The sequence below is a fragment of the Vidua macroura genome, chromosome 6 (assembly GCF_024509145.1).
Source record: "Vidua macroura isolate BioBank_ID:100142 chromosome 6, ASM2450914v1, whole genome shotgun sequence".
In the NCBI taxonomy this organism is placed as follows: Eukaryota; Metazoa; Chordata; class Aves; order Passeriformes; family Viduidae; genus Vidua; species Vidua macroura.
This window is the reverse complement of record NC_071576.1, coordinates 47,043,086-47,067,687: the sequence shown is the minus strand read 5'-3', so window position 1 is coordinate 47,067,687 and position 24,602 is coordinate 47,043,086. Positions and strand designations below refer to the sequence as shown.

At 40.2% G+C, this 24,602-nt stretch overlaps 1 protein-coding gene across 33 annotated transcripts in view; it reads left to right on the top strand.

Moving 5' to 3' along the window:
• TSPAN4 (tetraspanin 4) overlaps positions 1-24,602 on the top strand; it is a 413,364-nt gene that overhangs the window by 338,393 nt on the left and 50,369 nt on the right. For 31 of the 33 annotated variants that reach the window (XR_008437696.1, XM_053981277.1, XM_053981253.1 and 28 more), the window contains one exon: positions 10,503-10,694. The exons of the other annotated variants lie outside the window; for them this stretch is intronic. Coding sequence is in view for 30 of the 31 variants with exons in the window: in XM_053981253.1 (XP_053837228.1) it covers positions 10,503-10,694 (192 nt within the window). In the remaining variant the exon portion in view is untranslated. The remainder of the gene's footprint in view (positions 1-10,502; positions 10,695-24,602) is intronic. 33 annotated transcript variants of the gene reach the window in all.

The following is a 24,602-nucleotide window of genomic DNA, read 5'->3' as shown; positions in this document are numbered from 1 at the left end:
TTGGACAGTCCCAGAGGGAATGTTTACATTCATTTTTGTGTCATAGTCTCATTTCCTCAGATCCACAAAATAGAAAAAAACAAATGAAATGTGCAAGCAGGGTAATCTGTGGTCTCTCCTGTCTGTATGTTGAAGTAAAGCTGCTGATCAGAGATCTGTTTAATTTGTTTGTTCCAAAGGAACTGAAATGCTTCCATAGCAGATATCCGGTTGGTGATAAGAAGGGACTGTAATGTATCCTTTGGGGATAACTAGTGCAGAAAAAAAGATTATTTGAGGTGGCATTCATTACTGATGGCATACTGCCCATGCTTGCAAGTGGCTTGGGATGCAAGTAATTGTGTATAAATAGCCTCAGATGTGCAATTGCATAGCAAAGCCTAATATAAATAAACAATCATTAAAAATTGCTAACATAAAACAAGGGAATAGTCTTTGCTTTCTCTTGTACTCCCACCCAATTAGAATAGCTTTCTTGACAAGGCATTTGAGCTATTGAAGTGAGATATGCTATTCCAGACGTAATGCTGGTTTTGTTACAAGGGACTGCTTACATGGAATTTAGGCAGTTGAGATGGTAGTAAATACTTTTTTGCTTGTACAAATATTATTAACCATCCATTAAAAAGAATCCATAAAAGATTCAGAATGTGTTTTGACTCGCTTTCTGATGGAGTTCAGTGAAAGAAGATGTGCTTTGTGATGTGAAGCTATTAGGGAGATTAGCTTGTGATTATTGCTCACAAGCCTGTTATTGATAAGGGGATCAATACTGAACATGTCAGAAATCCTATGACCATGTGAGCTGCTAATTGATGGGACTGTTTAAAAAATACTTCTCATTATAAGCTGGCTGTGTATACAAGTTTGATCATTTTCCCCATCCCCTTGAAAAGTTAAACCTCAGGAAATGAGATACTGTGTCTAAGTCCTACTGCTTCCCAAAACCTTTCTGTCCCTGCACACAATTGGCTCAATTCCCGAGCAGGGCTTGAGCTCCTCAAAACGAATTGGGCCGGCCAGAAATCAGCCTGAGAGTCCTGTGCTTTTTAGAGAGAGACAATGTTGGAAAGGGCTTCCTGTGATACATAATATTTGTCTGTCCTCAGGTGTTTGTCAGTACCTGGAAAAAGAGCAGGTTTCAGAAAGAGCAGGACAGTAACAATGGTTACGGAGGAGGGGAGTGCTGCAGTGCTGATGTTCCCACTGACCCTCACCTCCAGCCCTCTGCTGTCAGCTGTGGGGTGGAGAGCAGTGCTTGATAGTGACCCTGTATGTATATACATCTTGACACTGTCAGTGGCTGCTGAGTACCCTTCAGAAAGCTGAATGGGAGCAGAGAACATGGTATAGCTCATTGCTACCAGAGGAATTGGAGAAGACCTGTTGTGCAGACTGTGTTTGCAGAGGTCTCCATCAGGAAAATCAGCCATAAACACAATGGAATACATCAGCACAATTTGGAACCTGGGAAAAGTTGCTCAAAGTCAGCCTCTGTATGTAAAAAGCCAGATGTGTTGGGAAATAGTACCTGCCCTCAAATCCAGACTGAAACCAGAGGCTGTTTTTGTGGTCTGGCTCAGCTTCCAGAACTTAGCTTCTGCCACTGGGCACCATAGGAGATTCTTTGTTCGGGATATTTAATCAAATATTAGTTTATAGAGTGGAGACTTATTTTTTGAAAGCTTTTGTGAGGGAGGGCATCAGCTTTAGCTGTTATCTAGTTGGGTTTTTTTTACAGTATCAGCACTTCTTTAAAAATTCACAACTTATTTTGCATTTAAGCTATAGTATCTATGTTCACTACAGATGTTTCTATAGCAACCAGTCTTGCATTATCTACATACCTCTATGGATGGATTAAACATGCAATATAAAATTTGGTTTCATTTTATTTTTCTGCAGATTGTGCTTGTTACAACATGTTTTAAAAACTTCTAACTAATATGAAATAGAATGGTCACCTCTGCCATCTCTGTGTTCTGTAAGGAGCCTGTTTCTTTATCTTTGGTTTTCTATGGGATTCATATAATCGTATTTCACTACCATTTATTCTAAATCCATCCAGTATCTCCAGGGGAGAGAAAAGCACTAAAGATACTGAATAATCTGGATTTTATCTAACACAGGAAATCTGTGCTAAACCAAAGAACTAAGATATGGGCTCTGGAGTCACTGTTTATTATTCTCAGTTTCTTTCAATATGTCGCCAAATAGCTCAGGTAAAATTCTCTGTCAGCAATCGCCTTTACAACATCACAGGGTTTGTGTTGTATAACTCCCCCAAACTTTACAATTATATTTGCTTCTATTGCTTTCAGTATTTAGTGCTAGGTATATGAAAACAGGTGACTAGAACTGCATCTCGAGCTCTAGATCTGGTCTTTTCCCAGGTTACGCTACAAAGGAATTTTAGAAGTTATTTATTGCTGTAGGGATGGAACAGAACACAGACTCCTCGTCCCACCCGCTTTTCTTCCACTTCCGCTTCTTTGTTAAATTATTGTCTTCGTTTGATGGATTCTGATTCCAGACCTCATGCATGTATTCCTCATTACAACTGTATCTATTTCATTACAGTAATCCCAGGTGGATTTAGAAATTATATTTGAGGATCAGATGAAAAAGCTTTAACACTTTTGGTTTGGCAGCAGTTAAAGCTAGAACCTGGAAAGAATAGTGGTAGTGTATTCATCCCTTTTCCTTTTCGAACTCATGCATTTGCTCTGTTTCAGTAAGTTGTCATTAACTCACTGCTTTCCTCATAATCTTTAATTTGAATTACAATTTAGGCAAGTTACCAGATTAGATGCTTGTGACACTGATAATCACCACTTTTTAATATTCTTTTATTATGTTTAATCAGCAGTGCTGCCTTAATAGGTCATTCTCAACTGTTCTATTTCTGTAAGTTTTTACATCCTCGGTGACAGAGCTTTGCAGCACAGGGCAATTCAATGCACTACAAAAAGAGCCTAATTAAGGTCAGTGGCAGTTAAGCACATTCTTTTATTGCATTGCTGAATAAGGATGCAATTGAGCACACATTTAAGTGTTTCAGTGAATTTTGAGCCCGTGAAGGGAAACCATCACATTTTAGGTTGGTATAAATGTGGCAATTGTTCTTCTATACCTGTAGTTGATAGCTAGCTATGATTTGGAGGAACAAGTGTGTAGGAGAAAGCTGCTCATAAAACAGCAGGGATTACCTGAATGACTCTTTATTCACTTTTCCACTGGTGGGGTGTCAGCATGAGATTCTGTCTTTTGGCATCTTCAATTGTCCCCAAATTTACTTTAGTTGTATGATACTGCAATTTAGTGATGGAACTCAACTGAGAAGGAATATTGAATTTCTTGGGGCTTAAGTTCCTGAGGCTCAATCTGCATCAGGATAACTGAAAATGCAGCATTTTGAATGTTTGCATTATTGACAGTATGAAAAGGAATGCCATTCTTGTGATGTTTCTTTGCCCACATAGTTTACAAACAGGACTTCAGAGCTCCTTTTAAGCTTGACAAAATCACTTGGCATTTGTCAGGCTCATGCACTGGGAGGAATATCCAATATAGTATCCCACTATAAATAGAACAAAGCCTGTTTGTAGGAGAGAAGGCTCTAAAGGGAAGGAAAACAGCAATGTGAGCTATTGATATGTGTTTCTTCTAACCTTTGACAAGACACAGTGGAGTTAGAGGGCAGTGAGGGCATGAATGTCATGCTGGCAGAGCACAGATTGGGATTGTAGCACACAGATACCTGTGCTCCTGTAACAGTTGCTTGCCTGACATGAAGGATATCAAGTTCAGGCTCATGGAAGATGGCATGCCACACCTACTTTGAGTGCTACATGCTGTGTTACACTACTGACAGGACACTGGCTTGTAAAGGAGAGGCAGTCAGGATATTAATTCAGAAGAAAATGTCCAGTGGGACAATCAGGCTGGATCCTTGGCTGTTGTTGCTCAGAGTGGTGACCCATCAGCTGTGCTGCTGACACCAGCTGGGGATGGAGGCCTGCAGCTCTTGGAGGTTTTTGGCTGCTGCTTTTCTACATAATGGCCCATATAGCAATGTGAGATTTTTGTATTCAGAAATAATTTCTAAGGAAATTGAAAAGGATGTGGGATGGCAGGGCCAAACAATTAGTTTCATACAGCTTTTAAATTTTTACTGCTTATATGTAAAGCTGAAGCAAATGGCATTTGAAATGCTTTGTGCTTTACTCAGTTATGCACTTACCTTTCCCTTTCCCCTTCCTGAGAAGCAGCTGTAACGCTGTTGAGCAGGACGGGAACAAAGAACTCCAGATCAGAAGGCTAAGAAAATGAACTCTCCTTTATTTCAAATGTACCGCTCTATATATAGAGAACTTTGAGAAGACTAATTTCATTGGTCTTAGAGTAAAAAAACATCCCACACCATTGGTGGGCAGTGAATGACGCACAGTGGCAGGACATATGTATAAACAATGTGAATAACAAGATAGATTAGAGAATTATTTACATTCTTTCCCAACTGTTTCCCAGGCTCTTGCCTGGTTAGAAAACCTTTCTCTTTCTCTCTGACTGAGCTGAGAATATCCACACAGCTGAATGGGATCTGCATGCTGACAGGAAAAGAAATACAGCATTTTTAGGTCCAGTGGATCTGAGGGAGATAAGGATTTTGAATTTGTTTCTAAATAAGATAAATTCAATGAATGAAACAATCTTGAAATTTTACATTGAAATGAGCTATGTATTCATTGATATAAATGAAGGATATGATATGTAGGTAAGGAGAAACAGGGATTTAACTCCTTGATTGGTATCTATATCTATAACCCTGTCTCTGAAAGTAGGCTGATGCCAAGTCAAATAAGCAAGCAAAAAGAAAAAGTCGAATTCAAACTTTAAGTGAACATTTAAACTAGTGGCAGAAGAGGGTGAGGTAAGGAGAACAAACAAATGCCCGTAATGTTGAAAAGGTTTTATCTAGCTGATTACCCTGTTTTTGGTCATGGTCAGGGATGCTTAGAGAGAATATAAGAAAAAAGGAGGAACAAGACAGGATACTTTAATCAGTTCCTCCAATTAATAGTTTAAGGTCTTCCCCTGTAAATGCTCCAAGTAAAATATCATTTATAAGAAATGCTGGGATATCTTGCTCTCATTTGATTGTGTAATCCCTTTTTGAACCTGCATATATTTCAACATCCACAAAACTCTGTGGCAATGAATTCCAGAATTTAATTAAATGTTTTGTGGAAAAGTACTTTATTGGTTTTCAATCTGCAGACCAAATAACCTCTAACTTTTTTAATCTTAAGAAAAATGAATAACGATCCTCTATTCACCTTTCCTATCCCATACTGGTGTTTAGGGAGTGCTATTGTTCCACTCTCTTCACTCCCAGGAGTGTGGTCCCTACTAACTGATCTTTTTTTCAAGTGTTTTGTTTTTGGTTTTTTTTTTTTTTTTCTCCTAGTTATTTTTAAATTCTGGCTAAAAGGACACAACTCAGATCATGGCCATTTTGGATGGAATTTTGTGTATATCCTTTAGTTTTACACTACAGAGTTCTATACTACAGAGCCTCAATACTCTAAGGGCAGAAATGTGCTTCTACCATCCCATATATGTTAAATTTCAGACCTCTGGCTAGTGAAGGAAGTGCAGCTTGTGCCACACTGAGGTGACACACCTACTTTATGTCTCATGAGCTCTGCCAAAGAGTTGATCCACATTGGGGGACACCACCTGCAATTTCAGTTGTGCTGCACACTGGCAGTCGGTTATGATGGTGTGGTGCAGATGGATGGCTACGAGGGCTTCAGTAGTCCAGTGGCCATGAACTGCCTCTGGAAGGTGTTTTCCACAAGTAGCCAATGTGTTTGAAGGTGTATTCCAGAAGTGGCCACTCCCTCCTGGATGGGTAACAGCTGCACAGACAGGTCATTCACAGGGATTTATGTGGGGTGCTGCAGCCTCTGCACTTACACCCTGCTTCTCCATATAAGAATCTTGATTCATTTGATCCTGTCAATATACACATGTATTCCGTTCCCACCCCCTCTCTGTGTCTAGCTGAAAGCAGCAGTAATTTCAGTGTGCCTGACATTACAAGAACATTTGCAGGATAATGTTCACATCACTACTGTTGATACTTACATGCTAGTTTTTTCACTGTATACTTTAACTCTGGACTTAGCAGGGGAGGCATATTCATGCAAGGGGGATTGAGAGACCCCTTCTAGTTTAAATATGTAGAGACTGGGGGAGAAAAACTCTCCAAGGGAACTGGTCATATCTTCCACTCCGATTCTGTTATCAGTGTATTTCTTAACACACAAGGATTTTTTTTTTTAAATTTGTTTTGGGGGGACTAAAAGAGGAAGTGTGATGAGTAGATCCTAATCAGATACAATACAAGAAACCTCAATTAGATGTATTTTCCATGTAATAAAACCAATAAAAAACCCCACTTAAAGACGCCAGCACCATTATTATGAACAATGAGTCGATTTCTCATGCAGTATTTTAAGTGTGTAGCTGTAACTTCAGAATAATTTTCTCCACCAACAAGCATATATCCAGGGCTGTTTGGGATTACTTTGATTATCATACTGTAAGATCAATTTTAAATGTAGGCACTGAAGCCTGAATAATTTATTTTCTAGCCCATTAGAACAATTTGGAGGATCTAATTCCATAGGCAGTTTTTTTGCCAAGAGAGCAAGTACATGCCTCTGTGTATCTCTTGGGGAAGAAGAGACAGATAATCTTTGCTTTTAGAGTAAGACACCTGCTGTACTGCTTGACTCTGATCTATAAATTTGCGAGAAATTTGTATTGAGCAGAATATTCTGCTACTTCCACAGCCAATTGCAAAGTCCAGGGCTTGCAAAGAACCCACTGCTTCTGTCTTTTCCTCACAGTTTTGCAGCTCAGGCACAGATTCACCAAACACTCCTTTCAAGATTTATACTGAGGTCTTTCCTAGAGCAAACACCTAACTCAAATATCCCATGTCTTAGGGCTGGGACAATATTCCTTCTGGTGTCTCACTGTTTTCACCTTAGAATAAAAGACTTTGCAAAAAATATGCAACGTTTATTGGAAAAAAAAGTTAGAGAGAACTGCATTTTGTTTCATGTTTTGCCATGAGCTGCCTTGCTTGCAAAAGAGTAGATTATCATGAAAAATTAGGCAAATAATGTGTTAAACATTTCACAAGGGAATTTTAAAAAACACTATTGTCAGTAGCCTGGCATCTCTGAAGGGGACCTTTTTTTTTTAATTTAAAGTCAACTCTGCACTCACCAAATGGAGTTAATACAGACTCTCATTTGGCTGCCAGTAGATCAGGTTCAAGCTGTAGACTTCTCTATAATTTTTTTTATCTTAATGGTTTCTCTTTTAACCGTGACAGTATCACTGTTTGTGCAGAAGCCCCCAGATTGTCAAAACAAGCCTTGTTAATGGTTTTGGTTTTGTTTAATTTCACATATCAGCAAGCCCAGAAAACTGTCAAAACTTTTCATTTCCTCACTATGCTTCTGACACTCTTTGACACACAAAAAGGGCTGGGTGTTGGGGATGGCGGTAAGGAGAGAAAAAGTGGAGGAGAGGGAACATCGTAAATAACCATTTAAAATTATCTATGCCTTAGATACCAAGAGGAGGAAGTAAAAACAGACATGCAGCCTAGAACCAACTATGACTGTTTGCTCTTGCCTGTGATCCAGAATAAGTAAATGTGATGTCTCTAATGCCAGCATCTCAGACTGGGAATTACATTGCAATTCAGTTCAGGATGGAGGGCAGAGGGGATGAGGATCAAGCTTTTTGAATGTTCTGGAATAGAAAACATTTGGCTATTGTTGGAAAGTCTCCTGTGGCTGTCTTGGTGGGTCTGGTTCTTTAAGCATTTCCCTAACCAGATGCTTGAGTGTTAAAAGGCCACTGGATGGAGATTTGCATCAGTGTGCTTTGCTCCTTGGGGAAAGGGGGGGCTTTAAAGAGCAGTTTAGACTAGAGCTAAGAACAGCCTCTGTTTCCTGGGTGTGCCTGGTGTGACAGCTTAGTAAATTTATTTGGGACCATGAGTAGATATTCTGGTGTGGGAAAAGGAGCAGAGCTGAACAAAGGTGGAGCAGTCTTCAGTAATGTGCACTGACATTATGAAATCCAATTTGAGCCAGGTGGTTTCATGTTCAAACGTTTCCTTTGTGCATTTCAAGTTTGGTCAGTCATCCTAAGGAAGAGCTGTGCATTATCTCTTCAAAAATAGGAATGTAATGGGCTGCTGGAGAGCAAAGTATCTTTGAATCTCTGAATCCTGTTGAACAGCTGACCTGAAATATTAATCTCTGATCTAAATGGCTGCAGCCCCAGTCATAGCATTTTGCATGAACTGTGTCCTGGTTTCCTGATGTTTCATGCCACTGGTGAATTTCCAGTTTTTGCAAACAAGAATGACTTTAGAGTCAGAAGATGCTGAATTCAAACATCCAGGCAACAATGTCTCAAGCATTAAGCATTGTGCATCAATAAGAATTTAGTGGATGATGGAGGAGCAGGCAAGCAGGTCTTGCCTTTACAGCATCCTCAGTGAGACCCAACTCCTGCAATACAAGTGATGATTGTAGGTGTTGGTACCACTCAAAGCAGCGTAGAAGCAGGGGGAGCATGAAAGGTGACAAAATAAGCTGCCTCTTATTGGTGCTGTTGAGTTGCTTCACAACAAATAACTGAAGATAAGAGCTAAATGTATTGCAAGGTCATGGCTCTGCTGCTCTTGGGCATCTGCCTTCATTAGGCTTAATTGGGCTGTTTGAGCAGCCTCCCCCTGCCTGCAGCTCTGAGGCTGATCTTGAGGCAAACATCCACCAAGCTGAAGAGGCAGAAGTGCACTTCTGCTTTTCATCCCATTCCTCAGCCAGTTTAGTGCTATTCCTGTCTATTTCAGCACTCTGACCAGTTTGGTTTTAGCTTAGATGTTTGTGACATCTCCTTCAATGCTGTTCTGTTCAGTAGACCTTCAGAGTTTTATTTCCTCTTTACAGAATTTGTTCCTATATGATTCCTATATGATTCCTTTTTTTTTTTTTTTTTCCCTTTGGGCCATGATGATAGCTTTTCTTTATATCCCCTCCCTTAGTCTAAATTATTTTCTGTGGGTTACCTTCTCTAGGTATTCTTCCCCCTCCACTCCTTGGTTATTTTTTAATCATTTTGGACAATGTTAACGATCATGCTCTGTAAGTGGGAATAGAGGGGAAGTATTTCCAGTGCTCCAGGTCAGGGCATGGACATCTCTCCATGGCACTTCTAAGAGGATACTTGTGAAAGGTTGAATACAGTGATGTGGGGATGCCTGGAATACGCAAAGACTCCTAAATGAGAGGATTTGAGTCCCTGTGTCTTGGAGTTTGCTTTCTCTCAGTGGAGACACACAGGTTGTGCAGCTGAGGTACACTGGTGTGAGGTATAGTTTGGGTCCTTAGCTCTGAACAAAACAGACTGTTTTGCAGCTGGAGTGAGGAATGCTGCCTTAAAACACAGTTGCCTTTATTGCCTGTTATTTGGGGAGGAATTCAGTGGCATTAAAAGACAACCTTAGTAATTAGTATAAGAAATTGCTTTGGCTTTTGTGTTTCTCCTCTGTGTTTCATTTCTGAGGTTTAGCTCTGCCCCAGGATTAACTCTATCTTTTTCCTTCCCTGGTTCATGAGCTGCCTTATGTTCATCCACTTTATGCAGGTACTTAGTGGATATACTCCTGCATATGTCTGGCTTACTACTCTATGAACACAATTTCATTCCAAGCCTTTAATTGATTTGGATAATAAAGTGCAATTATAAACTCAATAAAAATTAGTTATTTTAAAGGGAGAGCAGGAAAGAAAGAAACCTAAGTGATGCTGTGCTGTGTGACTAGATAATGATGCAAAATCCTCTTTGCTTTACATTCTAAATGCTCTCTTGCTTCCAGGAGAGGCTTGACCTTAGATAGGAGCTAACTAAGAAGTATGATGTGTTCTACTAGGGGTATGCTCTGGCAAGGTTTGCTTATGGCATGGGTCAGGGATGAGAGACAGTGTATTGGGATGGGAAGAATGAGGAATCAAAAATGCTTCAGCTATTCTGGGCAGCTCTCTAGGGTACCTAAATAGGACACGGATTTTTTCAATCTCTTCAAGAGCTGACCCTTTGGGAATTTATCCTTTACTCAGTGTCTGATTTTTCACTAGAGGGCAAAAGACCTGGTATCTGATTTAGGTGTCCTGGTGTCTTGGATTTAGGAAATCTGTGACTTTTTGAGTGTTGCATCTTACTGATGACTTCTCTATATTTTTTTTTCTCCTTTGTTTTTCCTACTGAAAATGTCATAAGGAGAAATAATTTCTTATTAGGTGTGACTGCTGGTTTGCTCCACTGCCATATTGGCATGGTTTCATATCTGGGGTTGCTTGGATACAATAACTGAGTTTCTTTGTTTCTCTTTGTTTTCCCAGTTGGGAGGCTGTGGAATCCTTGGTGTAGGCATCTGGCTGGCTGTTACCCAAGGGAACTTTGCCACCCTCTCCTCTTCTTTCCCATCCCTGTCTGCTGCCAACCTACTGATCGTCACAGGGACGTTTGTCATGATCATTGGCTTCGTGGGCTGCATAGGTGCCATCAAAGAAAACAAGTGCTTCCTGCTGAGTGTGAGTATTTCACAAGTATCACTGTCTTGTGATGCTGGTGCTACTGCAATGCATGCTGCAGTGACCTGTATCTCAACAGAAGTTGCCCACTTGACACAGCTGAGACGTGAGTCGTGTGTGAAACAGGCTTTGATAATTGCTCTGAGGAGCTGCAGGTCATTCCTGACCATGGAGGTTGAGACCTGCAGGGAGGGAATTGTTAGTAGTGGGGTAGGTTTCCTTGCACTCCTCAGAGAAGAGGAAGAGTTTTGTGAAGGCATCTTTTGTAGTGTATCTTTAAATTATTTTTCACTCAATTTTGATAGCAATCCACTAATGTTTGCCCTAGTGGCACCAGTTATCTGAAGTCCAGGGCAGAGACATCAATGCAGGCAATAAACAGGTTGGTTCTGAAGTGGTTGATTCTGGTTTAAATTGAAAATTAAGACCGTCAGGTTTGACAATGCTGGTTTTTCCAACCATTAATTCTCCAAAAGCTGAGATTTTGGGAAGCAAAGGTGCCAGCATAAGGAGACTGCTGTGAAAGCAAAGATTAATAAGGTGCCAGCGGTCCATGATTTCACAGAAGCTTGAGCCACATCCCTGGTGTATTTTATCAAAATGCAGTTTGATGCCACTCAAAGGTGAAATTAAGGAGTAGTGAATACCTTCTGTAGTTGGTGTTAGTGTGTATTTTGCATCCTGTTCAGCTGAGGACCAGGAAGTGAGGTGATCTTGCTGCTCAAGTCTAGGACTTCACCATGGAGTTTGGCAAACCTCAGAGTGAAGAGGAGCTGTGGTTCAGCTGGTCATCTGGTGATGCCTCTGTAAAAGGCTGTTCCTTACTGTGCTTCACATAACAATTTTTTCCCTGGGAACTACAGAATGCGTTAAGGCACACAAGCCCCCAAATCTCTTAAGTGACTGAGATTCCAAGCCTCAATAGAGGACTTTTTCCAGGCCCTTGCCTTAATCAGTTGTTTCTGCTGATTTTTAGGTAGTCAGAACTAGTCGGTCTAGGCTAGTAAAGGCCATGCATGTGTCTTGAAACTAAAATGAACAATATAAATGGAAATTAAGGCAGTTATGTGAGTGAAAATCTAAACTAGCAAGGCTGAAGTCAGAATGTGAAAGTCCTTGACATTTTTAACAGTCCTATAAATACACACTTTGTGGAGGAAGCGTGTACCCAGACAGATGTAATGGATTACAGCTTCAATGTCAATATAGCAGGAACCCACAGGGTGCGAAGTCTAATGGTATAGCTTATATGTGCAAAATTAATCACCTACTTTGTGCTTTCCTGAAGGCCTAGCCCAGCAGTGAGCAGTGCCTGCTTGTGTGTCAGGATCAGGTCGGGATCTGGCAGTCAGTCCTCAGTTCTGGAGGAGTTTAAGGATTTTATCTCTTATGGTTCTTTGTCCTTCATCTGTCCTTCTGGCAAGGGTAGAGACTCCCTTGATCAGCCATCATTGCCCAAGTAGGGTGACTGCATTCAGCCACCCCCAGCTGGGCATCCATGGGAGATGGAAATGCTTGCAGGTACTGCTCCTCCTGACACACTGCACAGCACTCAGAATCCAGTGTCCCTCAGTGTCTGACGTAAGGACTGTACTTGATGGATGAAGCTAAGTAATGCAAAGGAATCCAAATTCATTTAGGAGCTCTCTGCACAGGAGAATAGGGAAGTTTGATCTGATCAGGTACCTGCATTTCACTTTGTCTTCCTGTCCTTACCTTTCTGTACTGTAGCTATTCAGTGTGGCCTCTATTTTACTCAATTTTCTTCAAAATTGAGTTGTGTTAGACTTGATTATAGCTACTTTAATTCTGAATAAGCCCGACTGTAGAGGGTTGAAATACAGCCACATTAGTCCACATTGAATTCAGTTTTTATTTGGTCTAGCGTAACTTTCTACATTGCATTGCATTGGTACTTTCTCACCGTCAGTAAATACCAGGGAAATTTCAGAGTTGTTTTTGTTGTGCCTATGTCTTTGGAAGAGAAATGGATGATGGTAGCAGATCTTGTTTCTGTGAGCAAAGCCTTACCATGCAGGTTTGTCCTTTGTCTTCCTTTCCCCAGATTGCTGGTTTGATTTGACCTGTATTTGAAAGTGTTTTCAAGTTTAGGGCTGAGGCATTTGGTTTTGGCCAGGTCCCGTTTTTCTAGGTAACACAGACAGCAAAACAAATTCTTGAATGAAAGAAATTGCTGAATTGCTGAACCAGGGCTGCTCTTAGGGTGTGTGGTTGCTACATTCCTTCATCCATTTCTTATTCTACAGGTGTTCCCAGCCCAGTGTTCTGCCACAATGAAAACGATGTCTTCCTAGAATATCTCTGGGTTTTTAAAACAGCCCTGAAAATGCCCTGTCTGCTTTTTAAAGAGGATTGTTTTGTTGCAGCTAGCTTGCATTTACCACCTAAATTGCTTGGATTTACCATCTAAATTGTAAAGGGAAAGCTCCTAAGTATTCCCAGCCTTGTGTCTGTGACACACACGGTGTTTAACAATTGCTCCCAGATCAAGTCCTTACACTCCTTTCAACATCTCCTGGCTGACAACTTAACATCTGGCCTTGGTCCTGGTAGTAGCTAAGGTTACTTTTGGAACTGAATTTATATCTCCAGAAGGCATTGCCACAAATGTGACAGCCACTCATATAGAGTAAGTTGTCTAGCTCGTGTGTGATGCAGCTGCCATATCTTTCTGTGAAGCATTTGCTTTAGCTAACTTCTTGTAATGTTTTATTCCATTTGGAAATAGGAGCTTTGGAAGTAGAAATGGAGCAACTGAAGTCTGTTTGCATAGGTGTTTAAGAAGGGAAGATGGAGGCTGTTTGGCTGTGTTGCACTAGTCCCTAGATAATGCATTTGAGTGATTCGCCCTCACCTCCTGATATTTGTCGAGCCCCAGCACTAGAATCCCAGAATGGTTTGAGTTGGAAAGGACCTTAAAGATCATCTAATTCCAACTCCCCTGACATAAGCAGGGACGGACACCTTTCACTAGACCAGGTTCACTCAGAGCACTAAACAAACTTAGAGAACTGGGATAGACAAACTTAGGGAACAAAGTCTGCAGGCAGTTGTAACAGATTTGTGGTGGGCTTAAAAACATGGAAATGCAAAGAAAAGGAAAGCAAGAAGTAGAAGCTAGAATGTTGCATACGTTGTGTGTTTCAGCAGTCTGTATACAATAGTCTGATGAAGTGAGGCTTGGAGTGAACAAAAAAAAAAAAAGAGCAAGTGGATTAAACCAAGCTGGGGAAACAGCTAGGGATGTTATAATGGTGGGTTGGCAGATACTTATGTTATATCCTACATATGTGAGATCAGACATCGCTCCACTGAGCAAAACATTGCTGTGTATCTCTGAGTGAGTAGCAGGTTTCACTGACCTGCCCTTTTCCTTGGCTCCACACAGCATGACAGAAAGCTTGGGATGTTAAGTATGACTACAGACAGTAGTAAAGATGATGTGAATGCTCTGCCTGTACTGTATTCTGTTGCAACCCACTCTGAAATCACATCCTTAAGATCTCCTTGAAGAGACTTGTGGTCATGCTGAGTTTGACCAAGAGCGATTTGGGCCTCAGCTTGCTCATGTCTCCCATAGTGCACCTCATCCTCATGTGGGGTTGTTGGGAGTCTGATCTGCAAGGACTGGAAAGATACATTTCCCATACAACGGGAGCACTTCTTGCTCTGCTTCCTAAAAGCAGCAGAAAGAGGAAAGCCTTGGCAGTTACTAGCTGAGGACATGTGCTGCTGTTAATGGGGTGGGCAGTTTGGAGAAAGACGTCTGAGATACTGCAGGAGGCATGGAGCACTGTGGGGACCCTAAAATGAACTGGGGGAAAACAGGACTAGCTCAGCCCACCTGCACTGGAGGAGGAGAAGTTTATGCGGTGGTAGACACAGGATATTTGTGGAAGGTCTTGCCTTAGGAATAGTGCTCCTGTTTGATGATGTGACAAGGGATGAGATTTCCCACAGAGTTTGATTGAGTGAATGAAAAGTGAGCAGTATCAGAGAGACATTTCAGCATGTTTACATTTCATACACTAAGATGCAGAGCAGATGAGACTCTGATCATGTATCTTTGTGTTCTGCACATATGACATTTGTATTGGTTTGTCAGAGCACACCTGTAAGCTCTTTGGTATTAGGCTGCAGCGGTGTTAGGTATGAATGTTAGTAATTAGTTACCTCTGGCATTTGCCAATGACCTTTGAAAGAAGTGAGAGCAGACCAAGTGGTTTGAGAAGTAGAGCACAGGTGGGAAAAAGAGATCAAAAGCAGAAGTCAAAGTTCAGTTTGTAAATGAGATTTTAGCACAGCTGTGTGCAGTAGTCAGGAGGATCCACATTAAGTCTCTGAATTGAGAGTTTAGATAGTCTAAAGCTTCAAGATTTACTGACTTAAAAGAAATTACCTGGTGTCAACTGCAGATATTCTTTACTCAGTAGCAATGTATAGTCAGGAAAATGTACAGTGCTTCCTTAGTCTCTTAAGAAACAGGCCCATTCCTATTTCTTTGCATTCAGAGGAATAGAATAATATGAAAATCTAAGAGTGTAAAGAAAAAAAAATAAAAGGAAACATCAACCATTTTATGCATTCTGCAAAAATCCATAGATGGGTGAATTTTACAGCTGTCATTCTAAGATGTCAGTGAACAAAAAATGGGTATTTACACTGATTCTTACTTGCTACAGTGTGAAAGAAGATAAACTTTTCCATTATTAGATTTCCCTAGGGAAATCAAAGCAACAGGACTTCTTGAGATAAGTATGCAACCTGGTATATATAATCTTACATCTGAATATAGATGCAAATTGTTGAATGAAGTAGGCAAACAGTGTTTCCTGCTTCAGTAAGACTTGTTTAACATTTCTGTGAGCATTGTTGCTCAAGACTGTATGAGTGAGGTCCCTCTGTTACAAGCTCAGCTGTAGTTAGAAAATGGCAGCTTTGTTCTGATGGGTTGTCAGTGGCTTGAACCAGTGACAAAGAAAATAAGCCAGGAGTCTGACTTGAGAAGGTTAATTTATGGACTTCCATTGGTGTTTTGTGTAGGTATTTTGTCCTGCATTGCTGGATCATGGAGCTGTACTGCAAATCTCTATGGGTTATCTTGATACAAAATTAGGAGTCCATCTTTGCTGGTTTTCCCTTTGGAATTGCCATACAGTTCTGATGTGCATCAGAGCTGTTAGCCATATCCATCATCTTTGTGAATTTTAACAAAATGTTTGGCTTGTGTGCTCTTAACCCCACTGCACTGCTTGTGCTTTCCTGCTGAGGGCAGGTCCTTGCAGGAGCTGAGGCACCACTTTGCTCTGCCACTCAAACTCATCAGTTGTGCTGGCTTGATCATGGTTCTGACTTCAGGCAGCTTCTGTGGGTACACCTGAACAGACCATTTCTCTATGCTAAAGAGATTTATGTCTGATTAAGTACTTCAATGCTCAAATGTTGACCCAGCTGATCCTTAAGGGTCTAATCCTAATTATCTTTTAGGTTAATTGCTTAAGATCTATATTTGAGGAGCTAAATTGCCTGAATTCTCTGCCTTTTGGACATGTTTAGCAGGTATCTATATTTGTATGCTTGCCCTGAAAAAGGTCATTCATTATTCCATGGATAGTTGAGGTTAAAAGTCTCAGTGCCAGATACTAAATCACAATGGGTTATATAATTTATTATACCTGTATTACAGTATCCCCTGCAGGCAGCCCATGAGGATGTTCATTCTGTATAAAACTCCTGCTAAGCAGAGGTTGCTGACCAGTAGAGCTTACTATCTAATTAGATAAGACAAATGGAAAATATTATTATTCTTGTTAGACTAGGGAGCTGCAGCAAAGTGAAACTAAGTGCCTTGCCTAGGTTGCACTGGGAGATTGTGAGAGAGCCATGAAGCAAATCCAAATTATCTAAATCTCAACTCAGTGCCTTCATCATCTTTCTGTGATTATATCAGAACATATCTAGCCATCCTGTGTACTTCAGTGACCTTTAAAAAGCATTTAGTCCATGTTTCCATAATAGTAATGACAATTCTTTTATCATATGTATTGTGTCCAAATGAAAAATAAATATCCCAAAGCAAAATTATCACTCCTTTTTTTTTTTTTTGTTTTGTTGAAAATGATAATTGGCAGCCTTAGCTGTTTTCCATGGGCAACACTGTAGGCTGTCCCAGCTGAGCTGATCAGCTTAATTGCAACACTGCCTTCAGTTAAATGTGAAACAGAACATTTAGAGAAGCTGCTGGAAAGGATCTGTGAACATGGTCTAGTGCTTATGTTTTTGCAAATAGGGACTTACTTTTGGTCCAGGAGATCATAGGAATACTGGTAAAAAACAGTATGGGGCCCTGTGTGAAGGAAATATTTAAATCCCTATTTGGTTGTTACAGCACACATGTATAGATATGTTTCCAGACACTTGAAACTTAAATAATAACCAGTGTCCTAAGAGGAAATAAGATTCATGGGTAGTTCTTTATTTCACCCTCAGATTTGGTGGCACTTTTTTTTTCTCTCCAATGATTTGGTTCCAAGAACACATTCTTTTGCACTGGTTGGGATGCAGCATGGCCAATACCAGATACCATGTAGGTATCTAGTCAAAAGAGGTAGAGTACGAGGGGATCCTTCTCCACACATTACTTAAACAAGAATAAATTAGAAAGGGGAAAGGGCTTGAAACAAACAAAATGCTGATTCCTCTCTGATTATCTAAAGCCAGCTGCCTTCTTATAAAGCACCAAGGTTGGGTATGTTCCATCACATCAAGCATTAACAAAATTGTGTTAATTAACAAGATTAACAAAATGGCTTAGATACACCCACTTCCCCTTATTCTGATATATCCTAATTTGTGGATAACCCTGATTTTTATTGTAGAAAAGCTGAAACAATGGTTAATGAGAAGGGGAAAGAAAATAATCATTAACAGATGTGTGTTCAGTTTAATTTAAATGACAACTGTGTGTCAATAAGCAAGTAAATCATCACAGCTGCTGGAATGAATAAAATCAGAACTAAAACTTGATATTAGGTCAGGACCAGCTGTGGAATGCACTGATGCTATATACATATCTGTGTGACTATCCAGGTATCAAAAGATTCTTATTTATGGAATAGTCCAAGGGGAAAATGAGTGCCCATGGTGTTTTGTACTGTGCTGTTGAGAGTTTTCTGAACTCCAGCCAGCTCATCTGTAAGTGAAACAGTCAGAAAGAAAAGAAGGAAAAAGTTAATGAGTAGGAAGAAAAGGAAACTAAAATACCCTACTGTTTTCAATAGTATCACTGGATCCAGAGAGCTGACAGTTGAAACTTCATTGGTAACAGGGAATTTATTTCAAAGCAACTAAACAGGAAAGAAACAGCCTGTAAATGACTTCATCTCAGTAATTTAATGCTACAGATCAAGCAGTAGATTCTCATTCCAGTTTAGTACATGAGCTGGTATTTTAGCAATCAAACTAGCAAAATCAGGGAAATGCTGGCTGCAGCCACAGCAGCGAGCAAGTGATGCAGAGACCAGACAGATGTCATACATACAGCCTGAGAACATTATACATGATGTATATCACTTCTCTATGTACTGCTGTGTTGCATGTGAAATTCCAACTTGCTGCCTGCTTGGACTGGAGGTACTGAGCACCAGTCTCTCCTAGTTTGGTTGTCTCTATTATGAAGAATCTGCTCCTCTTTGTCTTTCAGTTTTTAGCTGCTTCTGCTTGGCTGGTACTAAAACTTGTGAGGGGAAGGAACCTGTCTGAGTCCTCCCCTTCCTCCCTTCTTTTCTTCAGCTCTGGGAGCACTTAATCACAGGATCTGGGAACTGAGGAGAGAAAGAATAAAGTTTCCTTCCCTCCTGGTTTTACACTTGATCCTAGGGTCAATGTGTAGGAAGGGCTTACCTCATAAGGTATATTTAATTTTCTGATACAGACTGATGCAATACCACTAATGCCTGATGTGCTTTGTGCACAGTATTGAGTTGGAAGGGACCCATAAGAATCATTGAGTCCTACTACCAGCTCCTTGCAGGACTGCTTAACTAAACTAAACCATACAACTAAGAGTGTCATCCAGAAACTCTGAATGGCTTGGAGACCCACTTCCCTGAGGAGATTCTTCCCTGTTAGGTCAGGGAAGAACACTTTCCTAATGCTCCCATTTCTTTTCGTAGTGCCAAGACACTGCTTTAGCCATCATAGAGCGTGGCAGCACCACATTCTGCAGGAGTCAGGGGAGCTGTATTAATTTAGATCAGCTGAAGGTTTAATCTGTTTGTCTAAATGGCTATCAGTGTGTGACTTCCTAACTCCTTGTTGATTGAAGTCTACTAGCAATATCAGCTTCTCTGTCAGTCTGTACAGGCTCAAGTTCTCCTGTCACGTACAAAGTGTCCCTTCTCCCATCTTTTGTCTCAGCATTCAACCAACTCTCATGTGCTAGAGGTTCTTCAAAAGAAACCTGCCTCTGAGCCATTTCCAGATCCAAACCTAGGATCACCTGCAAGAGCTGAAAGACAACAGAATTACTCCCATTTTGAAAGTAAATGACAGGTAACCTGTGTGTTCCTTGCCAGCCCAGACATTCATGTCATTTTTGAGTATAACATTTGCTATTTTTTTCTCCCTAATAATAAGATTATCTCCTTGTATAGAAGGCAATAGGCTTAGTAAAGCAGCATGTGTGCTTTTATTCCCAGTCATTCTTTTGTTATTTTTAGCCACCTTAGTAATGCAACCTAAAATGAAGAACAGCATTGATTTCTTTCTCTATAAGGAGCAAAATTACCTGAACCTCGGAAAAATGTAACTCAGGAGTTAAAGAAATGGGAGCTATATTTTGTAAATCACTGATGCCACACAAGGTACAGGGTTTATTTGATGTTATAGATATTTCAGACCCTCAGTATTACCAGCTAAAAGGCAGAATTAGATAGGCCACACTGCCTGCTTCTCTATTTTTTAATCTACTGCAAGACTGACATACGTGCATCTGATGCATCTGCTTCTGTGTAGCACATTTGAGAACCCCAAACAGGGAGTAAAACCAGCAGTAGAATTTAAATACAGACAAAATGCTCTACCTTGTCCTTTATTTTCTCCTTGCCCATTTTCTTCTCACCATCTCCTTCACTTTCACATACATCACAGTTTCTAGGCACTGTTTTTGACACTCCTAGAAATAAGAACATTGCATGACATTACCATAGATGGAGTAGGTTGGATTAAACCCAAGCCAGAGCCTTTTAGTTGTATTGGCTGTATCCCTTACCTGTGTCAGATGGACTCAAGCAGCTGCTTTGTCATGACTGGAGTGGCACAGGGACTTGAAAGAGCTACTGTGATGTTTTATTTTCTTCTTCATCCACTTACACTGCACAAATAAGATGAGTTTCTCTCCTGACTGGTATAAGATCACACTAGATCATGTCACACCTCTGCATTATGTTTGCAGAAGAAATGAAGCAACATATAAAAGTCAAAGGCCAGCAAGACCTTTTTTAGTGCTGAGGATCTGCTAAAGGGCCAACACCCATCCTCTGTAGGATAGGAGAGTGATACCTGGCTACTATTTGATGTCATTTCATTGATTTTGAGTCAGTTTTTGTAGAATATGAAAAAATACTAGAGATGTCATAAAATACCACTTAAAATCCTTTGATGCATAGTATGGGAATATCAGGTCTCATCTCTCACTCATTAATGCAGTAAGACTGAATGATTCCAACTGAAAGCAGTAATGAGACTAAAATGAAACACTGTTAATGTGTTAAGGCTGCATGTGTTGTATATTTTCCCAGAAATAATTACTGCAGATTTCTCTGAGTTTTATTGATCAGCAGGAGTTTTTGCACATTCATAAAATACATAGTCCAAACATAAACAGAGCTGTACTATATATCCAGCAGGCATAAGGCATGAAAGGCTTTGTCACAATCAGAATGAATTAGCCATTAAGGCTTTCAGAGAATAATAGCTGATAAACCAAATTTAGATACATGATGTTTTCATAATGGAGTTTCTGTTCATGAATTTGCTCATATATATTACTGCCTTTTTACAGTTTATGAGCAAACTTATCATTTTTATGCTGAAAAAAAATGATTGTGAGGCTAAAGAGATTTACTTCCAAGGAAGTACTTAAAGAGCTAAATATGCCCAACATGGGGGAGAGAGGGCTCAGATGGGACCATAAATCCTCAAATATTCAAGGAGTATAAATGCTGTGGACAGAAAGGAAGCATTTGTGGTGCTGCAAAGGGCGGTAAGTAGGAGCAAGTGCATGGAACAAACGAAAGGAGCGTTCAGACCAAGTGTCAGCAAAACCTTTGGTACTGGGATGTGTAATCAGAATCCACTATTTTGGAAATTGGTAGAAGCAAACTGCCCTTTCCCTTTGGCTCTGAAGTTCATGTAGTAGATTAATACACTGGGATTTTGTTGACTGTAATTCCAGTTATTGTTGAAGTCTGGGCACTGTCCTGTCATTTCTCATTCACTGCTCTGTCTTTTTCTGTACAAGTCTTCCAGGCTGCAGAAGAAGTCACTTCTAAGTACAATTCCCACTGCACTTTCTCTTCTGTTCTCCTCTCCTTGCTCAGTACCTTGGAAAAGAAAATCAAAGGAAATTTAAAAAGAAAAAAAGAGAATCTTTTGTAATGTTCCTAGTCCCTATTAATATATCAGATCAAGATGCCTTCAGGGAATTATGTTAAATCAAACTTCTTGTGAGAACTACTGATTCATTGAACACTTTTGCTTTCAAAAGTGGCTGTTTTTTTTTTTTTTTTTTTGAGTGCTGACAAAATCTGTACCATATGAGTTTTTATTCTGTAAAAGTCAAGTACCAATATGTTATTAAAAAGCTATTCTGGGGAGTCTGAAAATGCTTGAGGATGAACTTCATATTGCTCTGCTTACAAAGCCAGATCCAACAATGGCAAAAATACAGGACCTATATAAAGAGTGGGTGGTTCTCCAGTACCTGGAGTTCTTTTTTTCAGTATCTCAGTGGCAATTGTGGCATTGATTCAGACTTTTTTTAAAGTAGCTTGAATTTTTCCAGAGTGGGGAATATGCAGTAAATTTGGCAATAGTTTATAGCATTCAGAACCTCTGACAGTGTTACCCTTTTTGGTGCTCGACTAATGCATCAAAGTTTGTTGATGCATCTGTTGTCATAATTAGGTTGGGCATGGAGATGCTACACTTCTGCAGGAAGATAAAAGACTTTAACAATGCCAACCATAGTAATGACACATCTTCACTCAGTCCATTAAATAATATTTAAATATAAATAATATAATCCATTATAAAATTATAGAAAAATTACAAAGCATATTAAATTTGAGGAAAACTTTAAATTTTCAGCAGCATAGTAAAGTGTGGCTCTAAGTGTTTATAATCTAAAAGTGTTTATAATCTAAAAACCAAGCAGAGATCTTTCAAATATACCTTTGTCTCAAATCAGAATAAAATTATAAATGTAGTAATTGGGTCTTTCTGGACCATACCAAGCCCCACATTCCTTTACATTTCTTGACACGGAGAAGCAATGACTCCTTCTTCCAGAATAAGAAAAGGCTACACCTAAAGTGCTTAACTCAATTTAAAGCTCCCCAGTAGAAGAGACAAATGAATACCAGAAGGGAAGGGATCCAGTGGAGAGCCAATGTGATGATTGTGGGGCACATAATGTGCGAGGACAGACTGAGAGAGCTGGGCTTGTTCTGTCTTAAGAAATTAAAGCAGGGAGTGTATTTTCTTCATGTCTTCAACTACCCTGTAGTACATTATAAGGAAAATAGAGCTTTTGGAAGGATTCACAGAGATGGTACAAGAGATAACAAACACAGGTTAAAACCAAAAGAAATTAGAGATACAGCATATTTTTGTTATGTTTTTATCATTAATATAGTCAAGTATTGGAAAAAGGTATCCAGGGAGTCTGTGGGTAACTGCCCATCTTCATCCTTGGAGATGCTCCTAAGCTGACTGGGCACAGCTCTGTACAACTTTGTGTAGCTGACTGTGCTTTTAGGAAGGGGTTGAACCAGGCACTGCCCAGAGGTCACTGACACCCTGTGTGTTTCTGTGATTCTAAGAGATTCTGTCTTCTAGCAGCCAGAGCTGGTTCATTCTTGAGCACCAAAGTTACATATATACACATCAGGACCACGCAGACTAATTAATAATCCTTCCAGGCTATAAAGACCAACTATCTTACCCCAAAGAATTGTCTGTAATTTCTTCTACTGGGGTGTATATTCATTAGGAAGTGAAATGTAGTACGGAAATTAAAGATGATCAGTGAGTATTTGGTAATCCAGCCTCCCTAAAAGGCAAAATGCTTGTATCATTTGTATCATCACTGTACCAAACTTGCAGTTAATGTTACAGAGGAAGGACTGGCTGTAAATTTTCCTTCTTATTTTTGTCTCTTCATCCTGGGAGCTGGTGCAGGTGGAGGGCAGTTGTCTTGCTGGAGCATTTTCCAGGAGCAACCTCCCTGCTCATGTGTTGTACTTCATAGTGTCTGTCAGAAAAGCAGCCAACTGTCCACCTTGCAGGCTATTCAAATGTGATGGAAAATAGCACAGGCTGTCTGTTGAAGTTATTTGTTCAGTTTCATAGGAAGGTTATGCTAATTTGTATGCAGTTTGGTGTAAGCAATACATTTGCTAGGGCATGAACTTTAAAATTGTTTTGGAATGTATCACTGTTCAAAAGAAACAGCTGGCTCTCAGGTCTTCCTACTACTTTCATGTTTGTTGAAGAGGATTTGAATAATTCTTTGCAAGAACCTTCTGTCTCCTGTCATGAGCTAAGTTGAGAAATGGGTCTGGCACACTGAGATCCTACTGTCCCCTTCTGAGACAGCCCCCCATCAAACTAAAATCATTACTGCAGCAAGCAGTGGAAACAGAGCAGTCTGGAGTTTGCCATCACTTGTATCACATTTAATCTCACAGCAAAATGTTAGGAGGCTGGCAAGACAATCACACCTTGGTTTTCATTGTAATGGGTCACTTTTGCCTTTGGGAGACTGAGAGCAGGTCAGCTACTCCTGGCATGGAGAGGTGGGCAATTTGAGCAACATGATCCTGCTATTGAGAAAATTTGGGAAGGAGAGGCAGTGGGGAAGAAGATGATCCAATCCTGTGTATTAGTGTATGATGTCAGTCATCATGCACAGAGACAAGTGTCTGGAGCATCTGAGAAACCAGGGAATCCTGGTTTTTTTGGGAGGGAAATGTTATTTACTTGTTGTTCTCTCTCTGTATGAGCAGCAATGGAAATGTGCTTTAAGTGACATACACAGGGTACAGATCTTGATTCTCCAACTGGTATCAACAACCTGAATGAACAAAACTGGAAGCAGTGAGTCAAAAGCCTGGTACAGATCCAGTGGGGACGGAGTTGAAAGTTGAGACCTCCTCTCGTCCTTCTCTCCTCTAGCAGACTTTTCTCTCTGACAGCAGGAGGGTGGTACATATCCATGATGTAGGTTTGGTACCAGTTGCATACTTCCTTTTCCATACACCTTTAATGAGAATCTCTGGGAAAGTCAAAGGCTTTGTAAAATATAAAGGTAGCTGCTGAGAAACTGGCTTTAGTTTTCTTAGGGGTTGGAAATTAGCAGTGGTAGACAGAAGGGTGTTACCTTACCTCCCTCCTCATCAAAGCTTCTATGGGGTTATTTCAGGTGTAATTTATGAAAAGCTGAGCAGTAGGGACCTCTCCACTGAACCTCTTCTGGGTTGCATCCCACTGTTTGACAAGTAGTATGGTAAAGCATTTCTCTGTACAAGGTCAGATTAATCTTTTTTTACGGAGTTTCACATGAATGCTTTGCTTTAGGATTGTTGTTTCTCCATGCATAAATCT